The sequence below is a fragment of the Staurois parvus genome, unplaced genomic scaffold (genome assembly GCF_062004578.1).
Source record: "Staurois parvus isolate SC_StPar_1 unplaced genomic scaffold, SC_StPar_1.0 ptg000011l, whole genome shotgun sequence".
Taxonomy (NCBI): Eukaryota; Metazoa; Chordata; class Amphibia; order Anura; family Ranidae; genus Staurois; species Staurois parvus.
Window position 1 is genome coordinate 15,789,848 of NW_028317807.1, and position 23,708 is coordinate 15,813,555.

A 23,708-nucleotide genomic window follows, 5' to 3' on the forward strand; every position below is an offset into this window, starting at 1 on the left:
TTAGTAAACAATTGGAAGGTTACTACAAGGTTAGGGAATGGCTGGCACAACATAACAACACAAGTTAAAAATACTTCCATCTTCCAGGTAAAGGTGACAATGTCATCTTCTACGTACAGTATACACTATACACATATAAGATAATATATAATATACTTTTATAGATATGTATATACCATATATATACAGTATATATATATATACTGTATATATATATATATATATATATGTATATACAGTGAGGAACAGAGGTATTTGAACACCCTGCGATTTTGAAAGTTCTCCCACTTAGAAATCATGGAGGGTTCTGAAATTCACATTGTAGGTGCATTCCCACTCTGAGAGACAGAATTTAAAAAAAAAATTCAGGAAATCCCATTGTATGATTTTTAAAGAATGTATTTGTTTTGCACTGCAGAACATAAGTATTTGAACACCTGAGAAAATCAGTGTTAATATTTGGTACAGAAGCCTTTGTTTGCAATTACAGAGGTCAAATGTTTCCTGTAGTTCTTGACCAGGTTTGCACACACTGCAACAGGGATTTTGGCCCACTCCTCCACGCAGATCTCCTCTATATCTGTCAGGTTTTGGGGCTGTCGCTGAGTAACACGGAGTTTCAGCTCCCTCCAAAGATGTTCTATTGGATTTAGGTCTGGAGACTGGCTAGGCCACTCCAGAACCTTGATATGCTTCTTACGGAGCCACTCCTTGGTTATCCTGGCTGCATGCTTCGGGTCGTTGTCATGTTGGAAGACCCAGCCACGACCCATCTTCAATGCTCTGACTGAGGGAAGGAGGTTGTTGCTCACAATCTCACAATAAATGGCCCCATTCATCCTCTCCTTAATACAGTGCAGTTGTCCTGTCCCCTTCACAGAAAAGCACCCCCATGCTTCACAGTAGGGATGGTGTTCTTGAGATGCAACTCATTCTTCTTTTTCCTCCAAACACGACGACTGAAGTTTAGACCAAAAAGTTCTACTTTGGTCGCATCTGACCACATGATTTTCTCCCATGCCTCCTCTGAATCATCCAGATGGTCATTGGCAAACTTCAGACGGGCCTGGACATGTGATGACTTGAGCAGGGGAACCTTCCATGCAATGCATGATTTGAAACCATGACGGTGTAGTGTTCTACTGACAGTGACCTTTGAAACTGTGGTCCCAGCTCTCTTCATGTCATTGACCAGCTCCTCCCTTGTAGTTCTGGGCTGATTCCTCACCTTTCTTATCATCAGTGATACCCCACTAGGTGAGATCTTGCATGGAGCCCCAGTCCGAGGGAGACTGACAGTCGTCTTTAGCCTCTTCCATTTTCTAACAATTGCTCCAACAGTTGATCTATTTTCACCAAGCTGCTTGGCAATTGCCCCGTAGCCCTTTCCAGCCTTGTGGAGGTCCACAATTTTGTCTCTGGTGTCTTTTGACAGCTCTTTGGTCTTGCCCATGGTAGTAGTTAGCGTCTGACTGACTGTGGGGTGGACAGTGTCTTTAAAGAGCTCAGACATGTGCTACTAAGTTAGATTAATGAGTGGAGTAGAGGTGGACTTTTTAAAGGCACAGTAACAGGTCTTTGAGAGCCAGAATTCCTGCTGTTTCTTGGATGTTCAAATACTTATGTTCAGAAGTGCAAGACAAATAAATTCTTTAAAAATCATACAATGTGATTTCCTGAATTTTTTTTTAAATTCTGTCTCTCAGAGCGGGAATGCACCTACAATGTGAATTTCAGACCCCTCAATGATTTCTAAGTGGGAGAACTTGCAAAATCGCAGGGTGTTCAAATACTTCTGTTCCTCACTGTATATATATACTGTATATACACACATATCGAAATCAGGAGCTACACACTGCAATTAAGAAAGTTTACATCGACCAGTCAATCACGGATGAACGGTAAGAACGGTTAGCATCCCTGCCCTTTCTAAAGTTCAAATATGAACTTTAACTTGAGGAGGGGTGGTCCCTATTTCATGTTCTCTGTGTCGTGATTCTTGGATTAAAGACTTTCTACAACTGCACCTTGCTCCCAGTCCATGTTTGATATTGATTATATATATATATATATTTAATTAAGGCACTGTCCACTCTAACATGGTCACAAAAATGCCCATTGTTGGGCAGTTTTTGAGTACAGTAAGTAGCCCACGGTCACTGATAGATATCATTAGAGTGGATAAGACATGTGGCTAAAGGCAGTGGAACAAATGTAAGGGTTTAAACTGTGAACAAAAGTGCCTTCTTTTATACATTTGTGAGTCTTCAATTCAGATGTCAAAGTTCAGTTGTTCCACGCTTTAAAAAAAAAACAGCATCTATTCAAACATCACTATTCAAAGAGCGTTAAAATATATCTGTGACACTGTACAAAGTTCTCTAGTGGCAACATGTTCAGGCAATCCAGGAACCTTTCTGCAAAGCATACCAGTGTAACCTTCTTTTGGGGGATTATATGAAATGGCCCTCCCCAAACAGGATATGGCACTAAACCTCTAGGTAAATGAGTGAGTCAGAACCTTTGCTAAGTGGAAGAGTGGGTTTGGTAATAAAATTGGCAGTGTCTCTACCTAGTACAAAACCTCTATTAACCGAGGGAATTCCCTTCCTGGGAAATTAACCAGAATTTAATCAAAGTAATTAGGAACAGAGGAACTACTGCAACCATCATATAACATTAATAATACGCAAATAGATGCCCACTAGTATGGAAAATAATACAAGCTTTAGATAAGAAAAGATTACAATTATGACAGACATTCAATGTACAAAAAGGTGTTATGAGCAAAGAGCCTCTTCAGGAGTCCTGGTGTAATTGTACACATACTGTATTCCTGGATATACTGTATATAGTTATTAATAAAGATACCTCCAGAGGAATGTTGCACCTAGGTTCAGTTGTAGTGGCCTCTAAGGATGATTGTTATGCTGTGTCCATCTTTATGTTGGAGACCTGAAGACAAAATCAGCATTGATGGGGAAAGCCTCCAACTGTTGTCCACCCATTCTGAAATGCAGCTTCTCACCAACAGAAACTGTGGCGTGGCACTGGAACTCAGAGTCAGCCTATCTGATTTGTGCTTTAGTCCCAGTGGTTTCTAATCTGACATGTAACTGGATCTCTAACTACCAGAAGTGGTCATCAAATGTGCCCAACCTGGCTCTAGCTTATGCTGGTTAAACTAGCTATATAATCCAAGAGCAGGAGGGACAGGGATAACTAAAATAATAGGAGCTGCATATAAACTCTTTCGCAACAACCAAGTTCACCTAGTTATATACTGGAAGATGGCCACTACACACATACAGTAGCACAGACCTAGCTATCTGGCACTGTGCATGTGAAATATTAACAATAGGATAGAGATAAGTCTGTCAGAAGGATTTATATATACACTCAATAAAAAAGGCAGCTTCAGTTAAACTATGAGAACATAGGCATTCTTGCATAATAGTCTCCGCTTCTGGCCTGGATGAAATACAACAGCAATAGCAGCTCCTGATTATATAAGGTCATGAGGCTCAGTTCTCTGTGTCTACTTCCTGGAAACTCCCCTTTATATAACATCCCAGTCCTCCAATGGGTGTTTCTTACCCAACTAGAAGGGACATGAAGTACCTGTCTATAACCAATTAACTCTGTCAAAATTCACAAAGAAAAGCTATTGTCATATACCTGACCATGGAGCCCGAAATGATGAGGGTGGCCTCTTGCGCAATTCCCATCCAAGCACCCCTGATAGTGGAGACAGGGACTGCTAAGGCAGTGGAAGGGCACAGGTGCCAGGAAGCTGTTGCAGTGGACTGAAGCTTAGCAGCACAGGAGATCTTTCCGTGGTAGTATGGAGGCTGGTCACAAGCCTTGTTCAGCAGCAGTCAGGCAGACAGGTGCAGGAACAAGTTCAAGGTCAGAAACAGGCAGAAATCTGTAACATACTGGCAGCGAGGTACAAGTCAGGAGGCAGAGACGTAGTCAGGAATCCAAGCTGAGGTCAGTAATGCAAACGAGCAGCAGATGTAACAGGTAGGATGATCCAAGAGAGGTGTCAGATGGAGTCGGGTCAGGAACCAAGTTTTCCAGACTTTCAAGAACCAGGGAACACAGGAACTAGAACTGAAGACAATCCAGCACTGAAGCCAAGCAGCCTCTTTTTAACCCCTCCACGCCTAAGGGTAAAACAAATCTTAATGCCTAAGCACAATTTTGCATTGTTGACATGTGTTAGTAAAACCGTACATATCATCACAACTACTTTGTACATCCAGGTGGATTATACCTTGCTTTTTTTCAGGACAAATTGGGCTTTCATTTGGTGGTAAATGGTAATGGATATCTCCTGTTTTTTTTTATCAAAGGAAAACTGGCCCAAAATAGTAAAAAAATATAATTTTTCTTAATTTAGCTGAGTGTTTCTTGTTACTACCATAACCTACCACCAAAGAACAACCCAAAATAAATTTTCCAGCTCTTGTGTTATTTGTTGTTTGTACCCGTAGTACAGTCCAGAAACAATAGTGCACATTTTGTTTTTGTTTTGTTACCTAAAACACACTGACACTGATATCATTTGAAAGAAAAAAAAAATCCTGACCTTTGATCCTGACCTTTGACCCTGACCTTGACCCAAACACTTACCCTGGCAGTGAACTAGATCAAACTTTGATCTAGGTATTTTTTCTTTATTTTTTATTTTGTTTTAATATTTATGTATTTAAGTATTTATCTTTTCTTTTTTTTTAACAAACATTTTTTTCCTCTATGCCAGGAGTTAGAGAGATACAATGTATCTCTCTCCTCCATTCATAGAGAAAAAAACAAACAAACAAGGGGTGCAGGCTATACAGTGAATGATCACTGTGATAGTCAATCAGAGGCTATCACAGCGATCATGTGACCCGGAATCAGGAGTCCCGGGTCCTGATCGTTAGAATGGGCTCTCAGTGACACCTTGGTCTTTGTGTTGGAAGCGCGCTGTGCTCCCAGTAGAAAGACAGGTATGCATAAAATGCGGCCCCACGGAAAAAAGCCCAGTTTTGTGAAGCCGCATATTTGTGTGACGTCAGTGCGAAGGGGTTAAATAAGCTCTTTGGCGCCACAATCTGTGGATATATGCACACACCCATATGTGCGTGCACGTGCTCACACATACGTGCCAATGCTCCTCCGTGTGCGCATTCTAGTCCTTGCTCGTCTTGCTTGGCTTCTATGTGCACAATTCTGCGCACGTGCATAAGAATGCTCACCTGCTGCACAGAATTGGGCATCTGCTGTACGAGATCCCTGACAAAGTTGGACAGTAGAGGGCAGCAGATCCGTATACCTGTTTTATTGTCTTCCTTGAGGAAGAGTTCCTGTGTGACCACCAAAGCACTGAAACCTGAAGAATGGAGTGCTGGTGACTTTTGAAAAGATTAATCAAGATGGCACTACTGGTCAGTCATTTTGAGCACTTTTAGTGGTCATATACCACATAGAGAACAGTGAGCACTAATTAAAAAATATTTACACACCATCCAACAATATGAGACAGGGAAGAGACATCTTTAATGACAACATTTTAGGTAAAAGATACACCCTGACTAGTGTGCCCAAACTTACTTTCAATGTTTAGAAAAAAAAGAGACTTTCAGCACTTTGTACATTATTTTACATCCATCAACATAAAAAAAAGTCATGCTACAAAAAAATCGAATCGCAACAATTTTGATTTGTTTAAAAAGCAATAGCTTTCCTGCTCATAGAAGAAAAATTGAATCATTATCTAGAGCAAGTTTGGAAATAAAGTAATAAAATAATTTCTAAACCCTCTCAATGAGATTCTCCTATTTGCCCCTTTTTGGTCTGTTATAAATACTGTTCAAATACTGTTCAAAGTGTTTTGTTACAGTTTGTAAGCACTCTGCAGTCTTTTCTTCAACAGTGTTATCAACCCTGCCCAGATCACCTCTGTGAACTCAGAACACTTTGCCCCTACGTCATGGACAAAGGGAAGTGTTTTCTTCTCCAGTCCTAGGCTGACAATACTACTCCTCCAAGGATACAGTAAAGTGAGTCAGCATTGTCACCTCACCTGGGACAGGCTCACCGGGTGAATAGAAAAGAAAGTCAACAAAAAGTAAAGTAATGCAGCCACCACATATAAGAACATGATATAAAAACATTACTTTTTTATGGGCATTATAACTTCTTTATACTATTGTTAAAAAAGTAATACAGATACACATTTTGTACATCAGCCCAAAATGAGGGGACAGTTGGGCAGAAAACAAGGACAGAGTGAATTGGCTCAAAAGTTGAGTGCTATGAATTAAAGGCCAATGTGTCAAACACAGATATGTATTTATTCTGGGCCATGTTCTTTATCCTAGCTATTTTTATATATATATATATCATTTTAATATTTTTGTGTTGATATATGGGCTTTTTTTGACTTGACTGCTTAACTTTTTGATGACTAAGGGTAAAACAAATGTTAATGCCTAAACACAAATTTGCAGCTTTGACATGTGTTAGTAAAACTGTACATATCATTGCAACTACTTTGTGTATCTAGGTAGATTACACCTTGGTTTTTTTTCAGGACAAATTGGGCTTTATTTGGGGGATAAGTGGTAATGGATATCTCCTGATTTTTGTTATTTTTTTTTTTATTATCAAAGTAAATCTATCCCAAAATAGTAAAAAAAAAAATCTGTATTTTTTTATGTAGTTGTATATTTATGTCTAGTACCATAACTTCCCACCAAAAAACAAACCAAAATAAAATCTTCTGCTCCTGACGATCGCAGTGATACTACATATGTGTATGTTAGTTGTTGTTTGTACCCGTAGTAAGGCCAAGAAACAATCGTGTTTTTTTACATCTTTTCTTCTTGTAAATGGGCCATTTATACACTTCTGGCTGGATGCTAACTATATTTCATTGGCTCTGTACATGTACTTTGCACAATGACAATAAAGTTGAATCAAATCTAATCTAATCTAATCTAAAATACAATGTATCTTTCTCTCCATTCAGAAGTGAAAGAAAACACATGGGTGAGTTGCACAGTGACTGATCACTGTGATAGCCTATCAGAGATCAGGTGACCGGGAACCGGGAGTCCAGGGTCCCAATCCTTAGCATGAGATCCAGAGGTCTTGGTGAGAGTTTGATCTCTGTGCCATGAAAGCGATGTGTGGTGTGCTCCCAGCACAAAGAGAGGTACGCATATATGTGGCCTCATGGATAAAGACCCACTTCCCTGCATTAGTGTAAAAAACCTTCTGTGTCCAGCCCCGCTTATACTTACCTGAGCCCAATCTTGGTCCAGCACTGTGTCTGACAGCAGCAGCTCTCTCTACTCACAGGGCAGATTGATAGCATTGGCTCCTGCTTTTGTCAATCAAATCCTGTGATGGAGAGTGGGGCTGAGCCCCGCTGTCTGTGTAAATGGACACAGGCAGCTGGGCTCCGGATCAAACATGCAGGTGTGCCGTGATAAGAAGCTGGTTCCTATGATCTCACACTGAGAAGATGAGGCGCCAGGAGGAGGGGAGCCTAAGAGAAGGAGGTTTGGGGCAGCTCTGTGCAAAACTATTTCATAGAGCAGGTGAATATAACACGTTTATTATTAAAAAAAGAAAAAAGTTAAGGTTTATAATCAAGGGTAGCACAGATGATGGTTTGGGGAAAACCTAAAAATGTTATTGTTTGCTTTTGTTACTATAGAATCATATTGTATTTTTTTCATTATTACAAACCCTAAAACTATAGAAGGATCATAGGCCTTGATGATGGAGTTGGGTCGTATGCATTGACATACGACTCTTGCTATAAGCAACACATAATGCAATGCAATCGTAAACACTGACATACATATATCCATTTATTGCACATATGGTCTAGCTTTGTACCCCGCATGTTTTTTTCACATTCTGTATAACACACAAGACATGCACTATTTTCTACCCACAAATGTGTTTGTTTTTAGGATTTTTTGATGGAAGATATTCACAGATTATTTTGCATGTGTTTCACTGGAGATGTTAATCATTTTACCAGATTTCACACCAGTAACTGTGGGAATGGAAAGGCATTTGAACTTTAGAATCTCAGTAGCCTTTGTGTTAAAATCCATTAAAGCTGAACTTGGGGATAAAAAAATGATACTTAAATAATAGTATTCTTACATGAATCTTAGAGTGCTTTGCCTAATCCTTCCAGATCTGTGCGGTGATCCAGTATGAAACATTGCTCTGTGCACGAGCTTCCTGTAAAACAAAAGTCACTGCTGCTCTGTCTCCTTGTGTAGGATGATTGGCCTTATCTCCACCCCCTCCTGTAGTTTAGCCGGTAGCCGGTATGGTGGGGTGTGGAGCCTTCTGATTACTCCCATAGATCTGTTCTCTGCACAGGTTATGTACAGCACAGTGATGATGTCATTGCTACGTTTACAAGTTAATATATGGATTTTCAAATTTGTTTGGTGCACACGAAGAGGATTTATAATCTTTGTGACTATAAATATATAATCTTTGTGACAATTGAGGAATACATTTAAATGAACATTTTTGTGCCCGGAATTCAGCTTTAAACCTCCAAATTACATGATCTATAAATTAATTTTTATACCTGTCTTATTTCATGTTTATTTTCATTTGTAGGAGTCTGAAAGTGATATGATAACCGGACGCACAGTGCAAGCATACAGTAGTATGCAACTAACGTATTTACTGCTCTTTCTGGGAATATTTGGCATCCACATCTGCTGTCATGGTCAAGTAGATCCACTTGCCCTAAGCCGGGCAGATCCCCAATGTTGGGAATCATCTACAGCAAAGCTACTGGAGATGAAGAAACCACGGATAGCAGATTCTGTGCCTGAATTTTGGGACTTCATGATATATTTGAAGTCATCTGACAACCTTAAACATGGTGTTATGTTTTGGGACCTAGCACAACTTTTCTGGGACATCTATGTACACTGTGTACTCTCCAGAGCACATGGCCTTGGTAGAAGACAACTGAATGAAGAAGAAAAAACAGTAACTAATTTCATTTCACAGTACACATCAAGTAAGTCTTTTGAGATTTGGCCAGAAGAGTCACCACAAACTTTCAAGCTATAATGCACAATTTAATCTGTTAGTACTATGAAGAAAACATTTTCTAGTGAAATTTAAATTTTTCTGACTTCTACGCAGTTATTGTGTAATGTCCACAAATAATTGAGTGTATTTATGTAAAACAAACCGGACTGCAAATGTCCAGCTGTTTTTAGTAATGTAGTCCAAATGCAAGGGGTCCTTCCTCCCAACAATGATTGTTTAGTTATAGTTGGTCAAAGTAAACTACTTCTTTTTTATCTTGAATGCTTCAGTTGTGAGATCTCCCTGCCAATTGTCAATTCCTTAAGTCCACGTGGAGGCTGGAGATGTTCTAACTGCCTTTTAGGTGTTCCAGCACCTTTTGTTTTCATCTAAAAAAATAAATAGAATAAATAAAAAATTTAAGAGGGGAGAGTGGGAAACCCTCAGAATAACCACAGCAGATGTTCAGATCCAGGAACTTGAGTGCAGATATCTAACCAATAGGGTTCTTGGAGATATACTGTCTAAAGTAAACTAAAATAAGAGCTTTAGGTGGACTGATCCTTTAATGAACAACTTGCCCCTAAGTGACGTTCTCAATTTTTGGAGAGGTTAATGTTCCACTATATCATCCTATGTACTTCAGTGGATTTGCCACAGAGATATATGGAAAAGCTGTGGCAATGGCAAGGATACATAAAATTGTATTTAGGAAAAGAATGTTGCCAAAAAGTAGGGTAAGAGGTGAGGTAGTAAATCGCAAACCAAGGAGTCTCTGGTTCCACCAAAAAAAGAAAAGAGAAGGAGGTGGGAGACCTTACAGTGTAGTAGATTCATTCAGAAACAAGGAGAAAATGCTTCCACAAGAAAAGGGAAAAAAGGTCAAAATGGACTTACAACTGTTGAGGAGGGAACATGCAGCCTTCATAGTGCACGGTGGAGAAAACCTGTCTCCACACAAGGTCAGTGTAGTTGCTGTCTATGCCCCGAGCATTCCCATCCTGGGTTTTCTGTAGGGTTTTGAAGTGGGTGAATGAATTGGTAGGAAGAGTCAGAGCAAAAAAGCCTGTTTATAGTTCAATTGGCAGATGTTCCCAATGTGGTTGCTTCAAAAGATGTGCATGAGTTTTCTGCTTTAGTAAAACATCTAATTACTTTATTTCACCAAATAAATATATATATATATTTGGTGAAATAAAGTAATTGGACTTTTTACTAAAGCAGATGACTGGTGCCTATCGTTTGAACAACCATATCGGGCGCCCCTGTCAATTGAACTATTAAAGGACTTTTTTTACTCTGACTCTTCTTGCCAGAGAGTAACCATTTTGATTACTTTTGATTGGACAGTATATCTTCTAGGAATGACTATAATAGAAAACACATGCCAAACTAGCAGGGGAAGAAATACACCCCTGTTGATTTCCGTTGTTCTAAATATATACAAGGCATCAATATTCACAATCTATATTGTGCACTGTCATATACCTAGACTATTGGATGCACAGATCAAGTGAAGAGTGACTGAAGCATAGATAGACTGTTAAATCTGAACCCTGGGATAAGCAAATATTGCCATAAATACAACAGTTTATTTTTTCCAGATATGTGCAGTAACCCAGCATGAAAGCTTTCCTTTGTGTAGGCCAGGGGTGTCAAACCTAGCATTATGGTTGCCCTCAAAGGACCAGTTATATCTGGAAAGACTATAAATGTATCTACTCTTTATCAAAATAAATAATTGCCTTTGCCTTTTGGTTATTACTGGTTTTACTAATAACCTAAGACTTAAAGTGGGTGTAAAGGCTAAAGGTTTTTTACCTCTATGCACTCTATGCCCCCCCCCAATACTTACCCAAGCCCCATCTTAATCCAGCACTGTGCATGGGAGCAGTAGCTGTTCTTTGTCTCTCTCTATGCTTATTGGCTGAGACACTTTGGCTCCTGCTGCTGTCAGTCACAGCCAGTGAGGAAGGAGGGGATGGGACTGAGATGTGCTCCATGTGTCTAATAGACACACAGAGCGAGGCTCGAGAGTGAGTATGTACAAGTGCCCCCAGAGCAAGAAGCTTGCTCTGGGGGCACTCAGCAGGGGAGAGGGACCAGGAGCACCGGCAGAGGAACCAAAAAAGGAGGATCGTGTAAATCCATTGCAAGGAGCAGCAAAGTATGACTTGTTTGTAATTTTTTTTTTCTAACTGAACTTTTAGTGTTACTTCAAGTTGTGAAGGGCAGGTGCAGACTGACACGGAGCCTTCTCACACTCCTGTAGCAGATAATGCAAGTCTGAAAAGGAGGGCCACACACTGCTGGTATCATCCACAAGAAACTTTGGAGACTGCTAAGACAGAACATGGTTCTGCCATGGTGTTCTGTCTAAGCAGTCTCCAATACAGTTTCCTCCTTTTCAAACGGCATAGAATTATATTATTTTCATAATAATTATAAGTAGATGTCCAGAGCACCCCATCTCCTTACATCAGATGTGAAGAGTACCTCACCCTCCCTTACATCACAGTGTATCCCCTTACCTTGTGCTGTTGCTGGGAAGAACCTGGGGGTGGAGCTGGGAAACAGAAAGTGCAGGGTCTGGAGGAGGACCAGAGGAGGGCTGGAGTCAGTTGCTGGAGTCTGCTGAATGCAGGGAAGGCAGACGCGAGGGCACAGAGAGGAGCAGGATCTGTAGGAGGAGTATTGTTCTCCTCTCTGCTGTCGACTTCTGAGACAGGGTGACAGAGACAAGCCTCCTGTCCTCCTCTCTGCTGCCAACCCAGCTGTGGTGGGTGCAGAGATGAAGGGAGTGCTTCAGCTACAGCAGAGGTGTGAGGGCTACAAGAAATGGCCTGACAGGTTTGATTTGGCCTAGGGGCCTTGTATGTGGTGTAGGAGCTTCAGATGTTAAAGACCAGTGACTGCTGCTCCTTTCTCTCCTTGTGCAGGGTGCCTGGTTTTGTAGAACAGAGGAAAGCATGAGGGCCTTTATATTGTAGTATTCAATGATAGCAATAGTGCAAAAAATAGAAATAGAACACTGCTAGATTTGCAAATGACCATGTGGTGATGGCAACTGCAACCTGAAAGTAGCGCTGTGTGTATGCAGAAGATAGGATGGTTGCTGTCAATGCTCAGGAGGCTCAGCCCTAAGTTTTCTGGGGGAAGCCAGGATGGTAGGGAAAACTTGGTGAGTGTGAAAAAAGCCCAGAGGTCGTGCGGGGACCATACCGTATTAAAGAATGATATCCCACTGAAAGATGCAATCTTGGTAGTAAAGTACTTAATATAGCATTTAAGACACGTTTTGTGACCACTGCTCAGAATATTTAAAAGGTGACACATAGGAAACATTTACTTTACAGGATGTATTTACAAAATATAAAACAAAAGAATAGTAACATTAATAACTTTGATCTGGTGATGAAAATAATAAAATGATCTGTGCAGTAATTCAGTGTTAAACGTTCCTTTTGTGCAGGAGCGTCATAAAAAAAAAAGACCAGTGCCTGCTGCTTTCTGTGTGTGTGTGCAGGGTTCCTGGATCTGTCCCCCTGTAGTTTTCTACAGACAGCTTGTAGTGGGTGGGCCGACTGGGTCCCTTCCATAGCTCTGCTCCCTGCACAGGCTATGTCCCAAATATCATTCTGAACATCTTAAATAAGCCCCCATATCTGAGAGGCCAATAGAGAGAGGAGAAGTTTCCATGCAACTATGAGGGGTGATCAGCACATTTGATCTTTGCCAATCTGTAGGTATAGCACATTTGCCTTTATATGGGTGCTGGGCAAGCTATATAGCCACAGCATGCAATGATGCAGTGGAGGTGGTGCAGTGGCTAACCAAGCCATCCACATCCTTCTCCTCTTCTATCACCTTTGTTCAGACTAGCTTGCATTGCACCACAGCTGCCAAAGCAGCATATCCTGACCCCTCGTCCACAGCTACTTCTGTCATTGTTCCACCAATGGGGTCTGATGAGGTCTCTGACTGTACCTGTGTGTCAGATAAAGCAGGGGAGGAAAGTAATAAAGAGGCACAATTCCAATGAAGCATGATAACACCCAGGGGCAGCTAGCAGAGAAATGGAAGGCTCAGCCACCCTATTCTACTGGATGGCAAAGCTCCACAGATGTAGGGTACAGTTGTCCCCCAATCCACTTCTAGGGCTCAGCTATGCGGACTATTTTAGTATGAGTGCAGCAGACCATGCCATTGTTAATTGCAGCCTATTATTTGTCTGCCTCAAATGGATAGTATCAGTCATGTACCACGTGCATAAAAATATATCTGACCTCTCCCCTTATAGCTCATTGAGAACAGTAAAAAACAAGGCACACATCAGGAAAAGGGCCTTACCCATCCTCCTCCTCCCAGCATCTCCCATTACACCTCTACCCCCACTATACACCATGCCCGCTCAGCAGCCCCCAGTGATAGGGATGATGGTAGGCCATCCCTGCACTTTACTATGAACAAGGTGTCACTGAGGCACCTGTTGATGAAAGGAGGAATGGTGGAGAAGGGTGCCACCTGATGTTTCAATCCTCAACACCCACGGTTGTCTGCTGCAAGCACATATTGGCAATATCTGCAAATGGTGGCTGATTATCTCAGGTCAAAAAAGAATCTAGAGAGCCAATGAATAGATGACCTCCTGGACTACTAAGTTATGAAGATGGACCAGTTTGCTTAGCTGTTGGGCTGGCCTGCAACTAGTGTGCTCTCTGAACATATATTCAGTGCTCTGGGAGGCTTTGTGATAGATAAAAGAGTGTGTTTGTCCACAGACACTGTTTACTGGTTAACATTTTTGAAGATGAATCAGCCTTGAATCGATCTTGGATCATCAGCAGCTACGATGCTTCTGATGCAGATTCTGCTAAGTACATTTGTGGGGGGTCCTGCAACTCTCCCAGATTTTTTGTTCTTTCTGCATTTCAATATTCTCCTTTTAGAGGCCGTTAAAAAATCTTAGATGCTACCACCAATGCTTTGGCCAACCCCTGTGTAAACTCCCAGCCACCCCAAGCATATTTTTCTATCTGCCAATGTTAACATCTCATGCCACTGCTGTAGGCCTGCTACCATAACTTCAGAAATGGGGGCATAGAAATGCTCTTATTTGCAAAAGGAGTTTTAACGTGGCAAACATTTTTTTCCTGCAGCTGTTTAACAGTTGCAAAGGCTGTAATTTTTTTAACAAGGGTCCATCCTGTACTCTGTAGGAAGAAGTCTTTCAGGTTACATTGTTTGAGTACCTCCAAAACCCAGTGAGTAAAGAGGGGTATATCAGAGGAGGGTAGGGAAGGGGATAGGGACCCCAGGGGGAGGAATGAAGGAGGAGAACTAAGGAAGAACTTGTGCTGACATGTGTGTTATAGAGATAGTAGTTTTTCATCAAAGTCAACTGGTAGTTAGTGGTCCACCCAAGGTTTCCACAATCTTTCATATTTACTCACTCTATCCAATAGGACTGCCTCAACCTTGGCATGTATCATGGCCTTAGTGACCCTATGTTTGGTTTCTAAGACACTGAGGTGGGGAGTTTTTCAGGCCTTCACAATGGTTTGCTTCACTGTGGTATTAAACTGTAGGAGAAGTTTAAAATGATGCTGGGTCACTTCCAAGGGTTTCCTACTAAGTAGGCCATAGCTGGGTCAACAGATAAACGTTGGTCAAACAGGATAGTAAGTATGTGAAAGATTTTGGCCTAATATATTTGGACAATCAGACAGCTCCACCAAATATGGTGGTGTGTGATGCCTGCTTCAGAACAACCAGGAAAACAAGAAGGTGAGTAGGACGGGAGAAATTTAGCAATCTGGGCAGAAACCAGATACCATTGCATAATTTATAATTTGTTTCTAAGGCAAAGAAGATTATGTTGTGGACCAGATGTCAAACCCATTTGCTGCTTCCAGTTGCAAACTCAGGTCTTGTTCCCAGTTAACCACATAGGGGAGGGACGTATGAGGTGGCGGGGCCAACAACTGGGCATATAGGGAGGAGATTAAGCCTTACGTATGAGGGTTGTATTTACAGCTGCATTTGAAATTAGTCGTATGATGGAGGGAGGTATCAGTGCATAAATAGGAGGTTAGGAAGTGTTTAATCTGTAGGTTTCGGAAGAGTTTGGAACGTGAGATTCCATAAGTCTTACAGAGGGTTGGAAATGGTTTAAAGGCATTGGGGGTCATATATTTATAGGCCTGAATAAGATTAATTGCGAAACGAAGAGGGGAGGTCCAGGCAGAGTAGAAAGCCAGATAAAGAAAGAAGAACAAAAGTGGGTTATGATAAAACTGCAAGGCATAGAGGGGTTGTCCCAAATGGATAGGTAGTGTCGAGTAACTGGGTTCTGAAATGACCGGCGATCAACAGGTCATAGCCATAACAAATTAGCAACCGACAGAGGGTCACAATTAGAGATGAGCGAATCGAACTTGGCGAAGTGGAATTCGTTTCGAATATTAGGAAAAATTCGATTTGCACCGAATCCGAAAATTAGCAAACTTCGGATGCACGAATCAAATTTTTCCCGATCGGCCGATTTTCATCCCTTCTACAGCCGGCAAAAAGTGTCCCTGCAGAGAGCTCCGCTATTTCTGACAGTTCTCTGACAGTTCCTTCACATTTACAGTGGTTGAAACATTGTATCTATTTGTTTCCATTTAGGATACAGATGTTTTTATTCGGAAACAAATAGATACAATGTTTCAACCGCTGTAAATGTGAAGGAACTGTCAGAGAACTGTCAGAAATAGCGGAGCTCTCTGCAGATACACTTTTTGCTGTACTGGAATTCTTCTTATTTTCATCCTACTTCTTCTTCTTCTTCTTCTTCATCCTCATCCCCATCCTCTTCTTCTTCTTCATCCTCATCCTCTTCTTCTTCTTCTTCTTCATCCTCATCCTCTTCCTCTTCTTCTTCTTCATCCTCATCCTCTTCTTCATCCTCATTCTCTTCTTCTTCTTCTTCTTCTTCATCCTCATCTTCTTCTTCTTCTTCATCCTCATCTTCTTCTTCTTCTTCATCCTCATATTCTTCTTCTTCTTCATCCTCATCTTCTTCTTCTTCTTCATCCTCATCCTCTTCTTCTTCTTCCTCATCCTCATCTTCTTCTTCTTCTTCTTCTTCTTCATCTTCTTCTTCTTCTTCATCTTCTTCTTCTTCATCTTCTTCTTCATCTTCTTCTTCTTCATCTTCTTCTTCTTCATCTTCTTCTTCATCATCATCTTCTTCTTCATCTTCTTCTTCATCATCATCTTCTTCTTCGTCATCTTCTTCTTCATCATCTTCTTCTTCATCATCTTCTTCATCATCATCTTCTTCATCATCTTCTTCTTCATCTTCTTCTTCTTCTTCATCCTCATCTTCTTCTTCTTCTTCATCCTCATCTTCTTCTTCTTCTTCCTCATCATCTTCTTCTTCCTCTTCTTCTTCTTCATCTTCTTCATCTTCTTCTTCTTCTTCTTCATCCTCATCTTCTTCTTCTTCATCCTCATCTTCTTCTTCTTCTTCTTCTTCATCCTCATCTTCTTCTTCTTCTTCTTCTTCATCCTCATCTTCTTCTTCTTCTTCTTCTTCTTCATCCTCATCCTCTTCTTCTTCTTCTTCCTCATCTTCTTCTTCTTCTTCTTCATCATCTTCTTCTTCATCTTCTTCTTCTTCTTCATCTTCTTCTTCTTCTTCATCTTATTCTTCTTCATCATCTTCTTCTTCATCTTCTTCTTCTTCTTCTTCTTCATCCTCATCTTCTTCTTCTTCTTCTTCATCCTCTTCTTCTTCTTCCTCATCCTCTTCTTCTTCTTCTTCCTCTTCTTCATCTTCTTCTTCTTCATCATCTTCTTCTTCATCATCTTCTTCATCATCATCTTCTTCATCATCTTCTTCTTCATCTTCTTCTTCATCCTCATCTTCTTCTTCTTCTTCTTCTTCTTCATCCTCTTCTTCTTCTTCTTCTTCTTCTTCTTCCTCTTCTTCATCTTCTTCTTCTTCTTCTTCTTCTTCTTCTTCTTCTTCTTCATCTTCTTCATCTTCTTCTTCTTCATCATCTTCTTCTTCATCATCTTCTTCTTCATCATCTTCTTCTTCATCATCTTCTTCTTCATCATCTTCTTCATCATCATCTTCTTCATCATCATCTTCTTCTTCATCTTCTTCTTCTTCTTCATCTTCTTCATCTTCTTCATCTTCATCTTCTTCTTCATCTTCTTCATCGTGCCCCGTGACTGGCCAAATGAGTGAAGTGTGCGGTGATTCTAAGATCGACGGCACTCATCTGCATGTCATACTGACTGACAGTATTATTTCTCTTCCCCAGCAGACTCCAAGGGCATTTAAATTAAAGGTACAGTGTTCTGCACTAATATAAAGGCTCTCTGAAGCCTAGAAACCCTTTTAATAAGTTAAATTTGCAGCGAATAAATTCGCATCGAATCGAATTTATTCCGCAAATTCGGCGAATCAGCCGAATCGAATTTTTGAATAATTCGCTCATCTCTAGTCACAATCCATAGACTCTAGGGTGACCCAGAGTGTGAATTCATTTACAGCATGGTATTTGTGAATTTGCGCTAAATGCCCTGCTTGATAAAATTTTGTGAAGTTTGGCAACCCAAGGCCGCCCTTGAGCTTCGAGGAAAAGAGATTGTTTTTGGACAGATGCGGTTTGACCTTGCCCCAGACATAAGCTATCGTAAGACGCTGTAGGATCCACAGGAACTGAGGCGGTACTGATATAGTTAGGACGTGGAAAAGATATAGAATCTTAGGCAAGATTAACATTTTAACCATGGTAATCTGCCCCATCCATTCCAGAGGCAGTTTGGACCATAAGAACATAAGACTAGTGAGGAGACTGGCCTAATGGAGGTGGGTGAGGGTTGTCAGAGGCAAGGATACATTAGGGGCTGTAGATTTTTGCGGGTTAACCACCAGGCCTGAGAATGCCACAAATTGATCCAGAGTCACAAGAAGATTGGGGGCAGAGGTCAGGGGAGAGGTAAAAAAAAGAAGAGTATCATCTGAAAACAGATATGATTTGTGGTGGTGACCTCCAAATTCTAGACCCTTAACATTGGGATCAGCTCAGATCATTTGGGCTAAGGACTCAGTAGCCAGGACAAAAAGGAAGGGGGAAAGGTAGCAGCATCGATGAATAGGGAAGGGATCCGAGTTAAAGCCTGTATATTTTAGATATGCCCTGGGAGGAGTGTATAATAAAGATATCCAAAGAAGAAAATGTGGGCCAAAATCCCATCTGTGCAGGGCAAACTGTAGTTACAGCCATGAGACCATATTGAATGCCTCTTTGATATCTAATGATAGAAAGCAAGCAGGTGTGTGTCTCGAACAGACCACATGTGCCTTCGGACATTGTCTCCAGCTTGTTGTAGGGGAATGAAACCCACTTCATCCTTATGGATCAAAGAGCCGATGATTGGGTTTCATAGAGTAGACAAGATTTTGGCTGTGATTTTGATGTCTAGGCTAAGAAGGGAGATGGACCTGTACTTGGTCCAGGAAGTGTCATTGGAGTGGGGATTAAGCAACATGGAGAATGGTCATTGTTAAAAGGATTCAGAGTGTCCATGGGTTTTAGGAGAGGAATTTAAGAGAACATGTAGGGCAGGAATTGAATACCAGCTAGCTGGAAAGGCTGGTGTGGTGGGAGCTAATGCCAAAACTGGGTTCTCCAAGAGACCATGGAACATTATAGATGTAGTGTAAACAAGTAATCTTAAATGTTAACGATAAAGGGGAACTGAGCAGGAAAAAAAAATAGGAGGTGAATGGGAATTAAAAAGAGGGATGGGGAGGAGGGGTGAAAGGAAGGGGAAAGAGGAGGATGGAGGGGCAGGAAAGGGTTCAAGCAAGGGAGGGGGAGGAAGGGTGGGAAAGAGGGTCTTCTGGATCAAAAATAAAGAAAACGAGTGGTTCAATATCTGCAGCAGGTTTGACCATTAGGTCATGAGCCATAAAAACCTCAATTCTTGTAGCATCAATGCAGCAAGTTACAGCCTTCTTGTAGAATCAATGCAGCAAGTTACAGCCCAGCGGCTAGTAACCAGTGTGCCTAACATCGTGCTAGTGCTCATCCTCTGAGGGAGGTGATGATGACCGTCACAAGTCCTGTAGAACAGATTGCAGGTCATCAGGGGTTTTGCAAATGTGCCTGGTTCCCTGGTAGGTGAAGCAGAGGGAAAAAGGAAACCCCCACGTATAGGGTATGCAATGACATTGCAAGACCTGTAGTTGTGGCTTTAAAGCTTGATGTTTAGAGATAGTCAACTGTGAGAGATTGGCAAATAACTGATAAACATGGCCTTGGAAGGAGAGGGTCAGCTGTGAGAGACTGGCAAAACTAATAAACATGGCCTTGGAAGGAGAGGGACACCTGTTGGCAAGCAACTGTCATGAGTTGCTGTTTAGTGAGATAAAAGTGCAGCTTTGTGACTATGTTGCATGGGGGCCCTCCAGTTTGCGTGGGACCAATGCTCTGTGGACCAATCTCAAGGTGCTCTATTGGAGATTGAGGGGACCAGTTCCTGAAACCGTCACTGTTGATTGGACGTCAATGTGGATTCCACATAAGAGCAAATTGGAGCGGCGTGCCTGATTTTCATAGTCCTCTAAATAAGTTTGTAAAAAAAGATTTTTCTTATGGAGGGCTTCCAGTTAATCCAAATGGTTGCCAAGCACAGCCTCCAAATCATTTGTTCTCTGTTCCAGGTCCGCTGTACATTGACCCAACTTGCGGATTTCTCTGGACAGATGCTCTGTGGTCTGGTTAGAGGTTGGTTTAAAGGCTTTCAGCAGCATCCGTTCAAACTGCTTAAGCAGGTCTGAATGTGCAGGGGTAGAATGTGGAGGCTTTGGTATTGCTAGAAGTTCAGTGTCTGACTCACCCTCCTCTCCCATAGCTGGCAGCTTTTGCTTAGAAGAGCATGGCATGTTCACATAGGAAGATGGCAAGGCCACCATCTTGGAAGAGGCTTGAGCAAGCATCTCTCAGATGGATTTTGTTTTTGGCTTCTGCCGGGTTCTTCCGTGGACCATACCGCCGGCACCCAGGTGCTGTACACAGGTCTGCGGGTCAGTGGGTGCTTGTTAGGTGGCCGAAGAGGCTTTTTAAGTGTGTGCCTCCGATGTGCGAAGCGCTAGGCAGACATGTCCATCCTGTCCAGCTTTGAGCATGTGCCCCCAAAAATATACAATTTTTGCCCAGATTCAAGCTTCTCCTGTGCAAGAATATCTATGTTATGTTATGGTGCTTTGGTACTAATGCCTGGTACCTATCTTTTACAAAGCTTTATTTATGCATGTAGAAATGTTGCAATTTTGGGGTCCAAATAATTACTGCATTGAAAAATAATGATAAAAATAATACAGCGCAAATAATACAAATAATCAAAACTGTGACAAATTATATGTGAAAGTCAAAAAAATAGTATTAAATAGTTTTTAACAGTATTACGCTATTTTGATATGTTTTCTTTTGCATTTTTCTCATCCATCCATCCATGAGAATGCATTTGGGGTAAATTTAGGAGGAATCATGAGCGAAGGCTTGAGAGTAACAAGCTGGTCATAAAGTACCCCTATCCATCCATCCATTTGTCCATCCAGGAGTGAGAGCTTGGAGGAAGATAAGGGTAGATCACCATCTGTGATCTGAGAGAACAAATTACCCTATGGAAATTGGAGCTTAATTACTTTATGTGAGTGTAAGGAAGGTGTTTTTTTTGCATTTTTTTTATGCTGTAATGTACTGCAAGCAAAGGGTATGCTCAGATAAGTGTGTTTGTTTGCCCCACAATGCATTGCACTCTCACAGTGCATTGTGAGAGCCATGACTGGCCAAAGCAATGCACCTGACCAAAGATCAGGTTCAATGCTTTGGCCAATCACAGCACAATGTACTGTGAGAGCCATGACTGGCCAATGTCATTGTGACTTTGGCCAATCATGGCTCATAGCTAAGTCCCCACCTCACACTATATTAGGCTGCTTACACTGCAGCCTTATGCACTGTGTTGCTGAACACTGCCGAAGACAGAGGGGAGAATACTACCCCCCCCAAAAAAAATAATAATGATAAATAAATAAATAAAAATAAAACGAACAATACATTACAGAAAAGAAACAGTGTAGGTCCCCCCCCCGTCCAATCCTTATCAGGCCCTTTAGGTCTGGTAGGAAGGTTAGGAGGGACCCCACAGTAAAAATTATTTTTAAAACATGCATGGGGTTCCCCGTAAAAGCCCTACAGGGCCCTTTAGACCTAGTAGGACTTTTAAAGGGAACCTCACCTCCCAAAAATTAAGGAAAAGGTGCATGGGGTTCCCCCTCCAGCCATACCAGGCCCTTTAGGTCTGGTAGAACTTAAGGGGAACCCCACCACCAAAATGGAGGGGGGCATGGTGTCCCCCCTAAATTCCTACCATAACCTTGATCTGTGATTGAGTGCCTCCCCCCATGCAGCTCACCAGGTCATGTACTCTAGGCATTGTGACAATGTCCCCATGTCGATGGGGACAAGGGCCTGTGGCCCAGTGGTTGTAGGAGTCTGGGGGCAGGAGGGCTCATTAGCATCAGGGTACCCTTTAAATAAGGGGGCACCCTGATTCTGCCTCTCCCTTGTGAATGAGTAAGGGGTACTTGTACCCCTACCCATTCATTAAAGCATTACATTTAGAAAAAGATAAAGACTTTTGAAATATGTGTTTAATTGAACAAAAAACAAAATAACAGTTTTGACAAGTCCTTTAATTTAAAAAAAAGCAAAAATAAAATGCTTCTATGAATGTAATCCATCATCAATCACGGAATCCAGCGCTATTGCAACAACGCCGGCTCACCAAAATAAAATAAAAAATGACATCTGCTGACCCATACGCACCCGCCGTGCACTTTCTGCAATATGACAGGTCTGACATTTGCCGGTCAGATGTAAGCAAATAGGTGTGGCTAGCTGTGACGTTACCGCTAGCTACGCCCAATTATTTACATCTGAGTGGCAACTGTCAGACTTGTCATATTGCAGTGAGCGCTCAGCGGGTGCGGACGAGTCAGCGGCGGGACAACTCTGGATGCCTTGATACAAGCTACTTTAATAGTACCATTCATTGTGCTACACCATTCGCTTCACTAGTCCAAGTTACATCCTTATGCCAATCAATGTTCTCATGCTAACTACTTCAGCCACTGTATCATTAATATAATTTTTAAGAGACTGTGGGGGTTATTTACTAAAACTGTTCAGTGCAAAATTTGGTGCAACTCTACACAGAAACCAATCAGCGTTCAATATGCCTAACTGGAGCTTCAAATAAGTCTTCTCTCTGTCTCATGTCTCAAATGTAATGTCATTATGCTGCCATGCTGGAGAGAACAATCAACCCCTGGACTATGCTGCCTCTGAAACCTTCATGTCACACCATATGACTATAGTAAAGAAACTGTCAATACTTTACATGGATTTTCCTAAATGTTGATGTTTGTCCTTGTCAAAGTCCCTGGGTTTCAGTACTGACCAACAGTACAATAAAGTACTTACTTTTCTATTGAAATCATTCCTTATAATTTGTTAATGCACTACTGGGATTTGAAGTTAATATTTGTTGGTCGGTAGCATTTCAGTGGCAATAAAAGTGTTTGTTTTGAAAATGTATACTTGAGTAGATTGACTTCTATAGCACAGTATTTGAAGGAAAGGTTGAGAATACCATTATAGTGGCAACATTGTATGAGGTTTTATTGTAATTGATTTTATTTTAACTCTAGGACAGATGAATTGTTTTTAGAACTGTGCTTTCTCTACATATAGCCATTTCTGATAAACTGACTTTATGGAGATTACAGGAGGACTTGAAAATAGTGGTACTTTCTTGATTGGCACATTTGAAACACTAAGCAAAATTGTGCCAAACTGATGACCTGTAAATCTCTACCCTCTTTCTAACAGATGTTATCTTTGTAGTTGTAATAAGTGCAGAATATTGTCCTTCCATCATTTTTTTTATAGCTGGAGCTTCTTAGTATGCCAGTTTTAACAACTTCCCATCTAAAGATCAGAATGACCATCGCGTCAATGCTGCTTCCTTGTTCTATTTTATTCAGTGTTACAACTGAAGTTAAAACCAATTCAAGCGCCCATTAAATATGTAATGCGGTATGTGATTGCCATATGCTGGAAACCAATACAACCAATTGAATCTCAGCTTTCAATTTTTAGAGTTTACAGCAGTCAGAACATCAAAGATCAATGCTGATTGGATGCTAAAGTCAAAGTGCAAAATGTAAAAATGCAAATCAAGCAATCAGACCTTATCTACAGTGAAATTAGTTTGATATGCACAACACTGCTATTTGCACTGATTAAATATACCCAATACTTTTTTAAATCTGAACATCCAGTTCCAAGATACACACAACCCTACTAAACAGCAGAGCCAGGTTGGGGACCTGACTTTGTCATCTACTGCAGTTAAGTAATACACAGACACCTCCTTGCTCTCAGATTCTGTGAAAGAAACGAAAAGGGAGAAAGGGGTGACGGATTTATTAGTGGACTGATAAAATACCAAAAATATTGCATTGATAAACAAATAGAAAAGCCAGGTATATCACTATA

General features: G+C 41.2%; 1 protein-coding gene across 1 annotated transcript in view; it reads left to right on the forward strand.

The window, feature by feature from the left end:
* The first annotated feature begins 8,664 nt into the window (after positions 1–8,664).
* Positions 8,665–23,708, forward strand: part of FAM237A (family with sequence similarity 237 member A) — a 50,112-nt gene continuing 35,068 nt past the window's right edge. The window contains exon 1 of the mRNA XM_089672772.1: positions 8,665–9,061. Coding sequence (XP_089528898.1) covers positions 8,665–9,061 — 397 coding nt within the window. The remainder of the gene's footprint in view (positions 9,062–23,708) is intronic.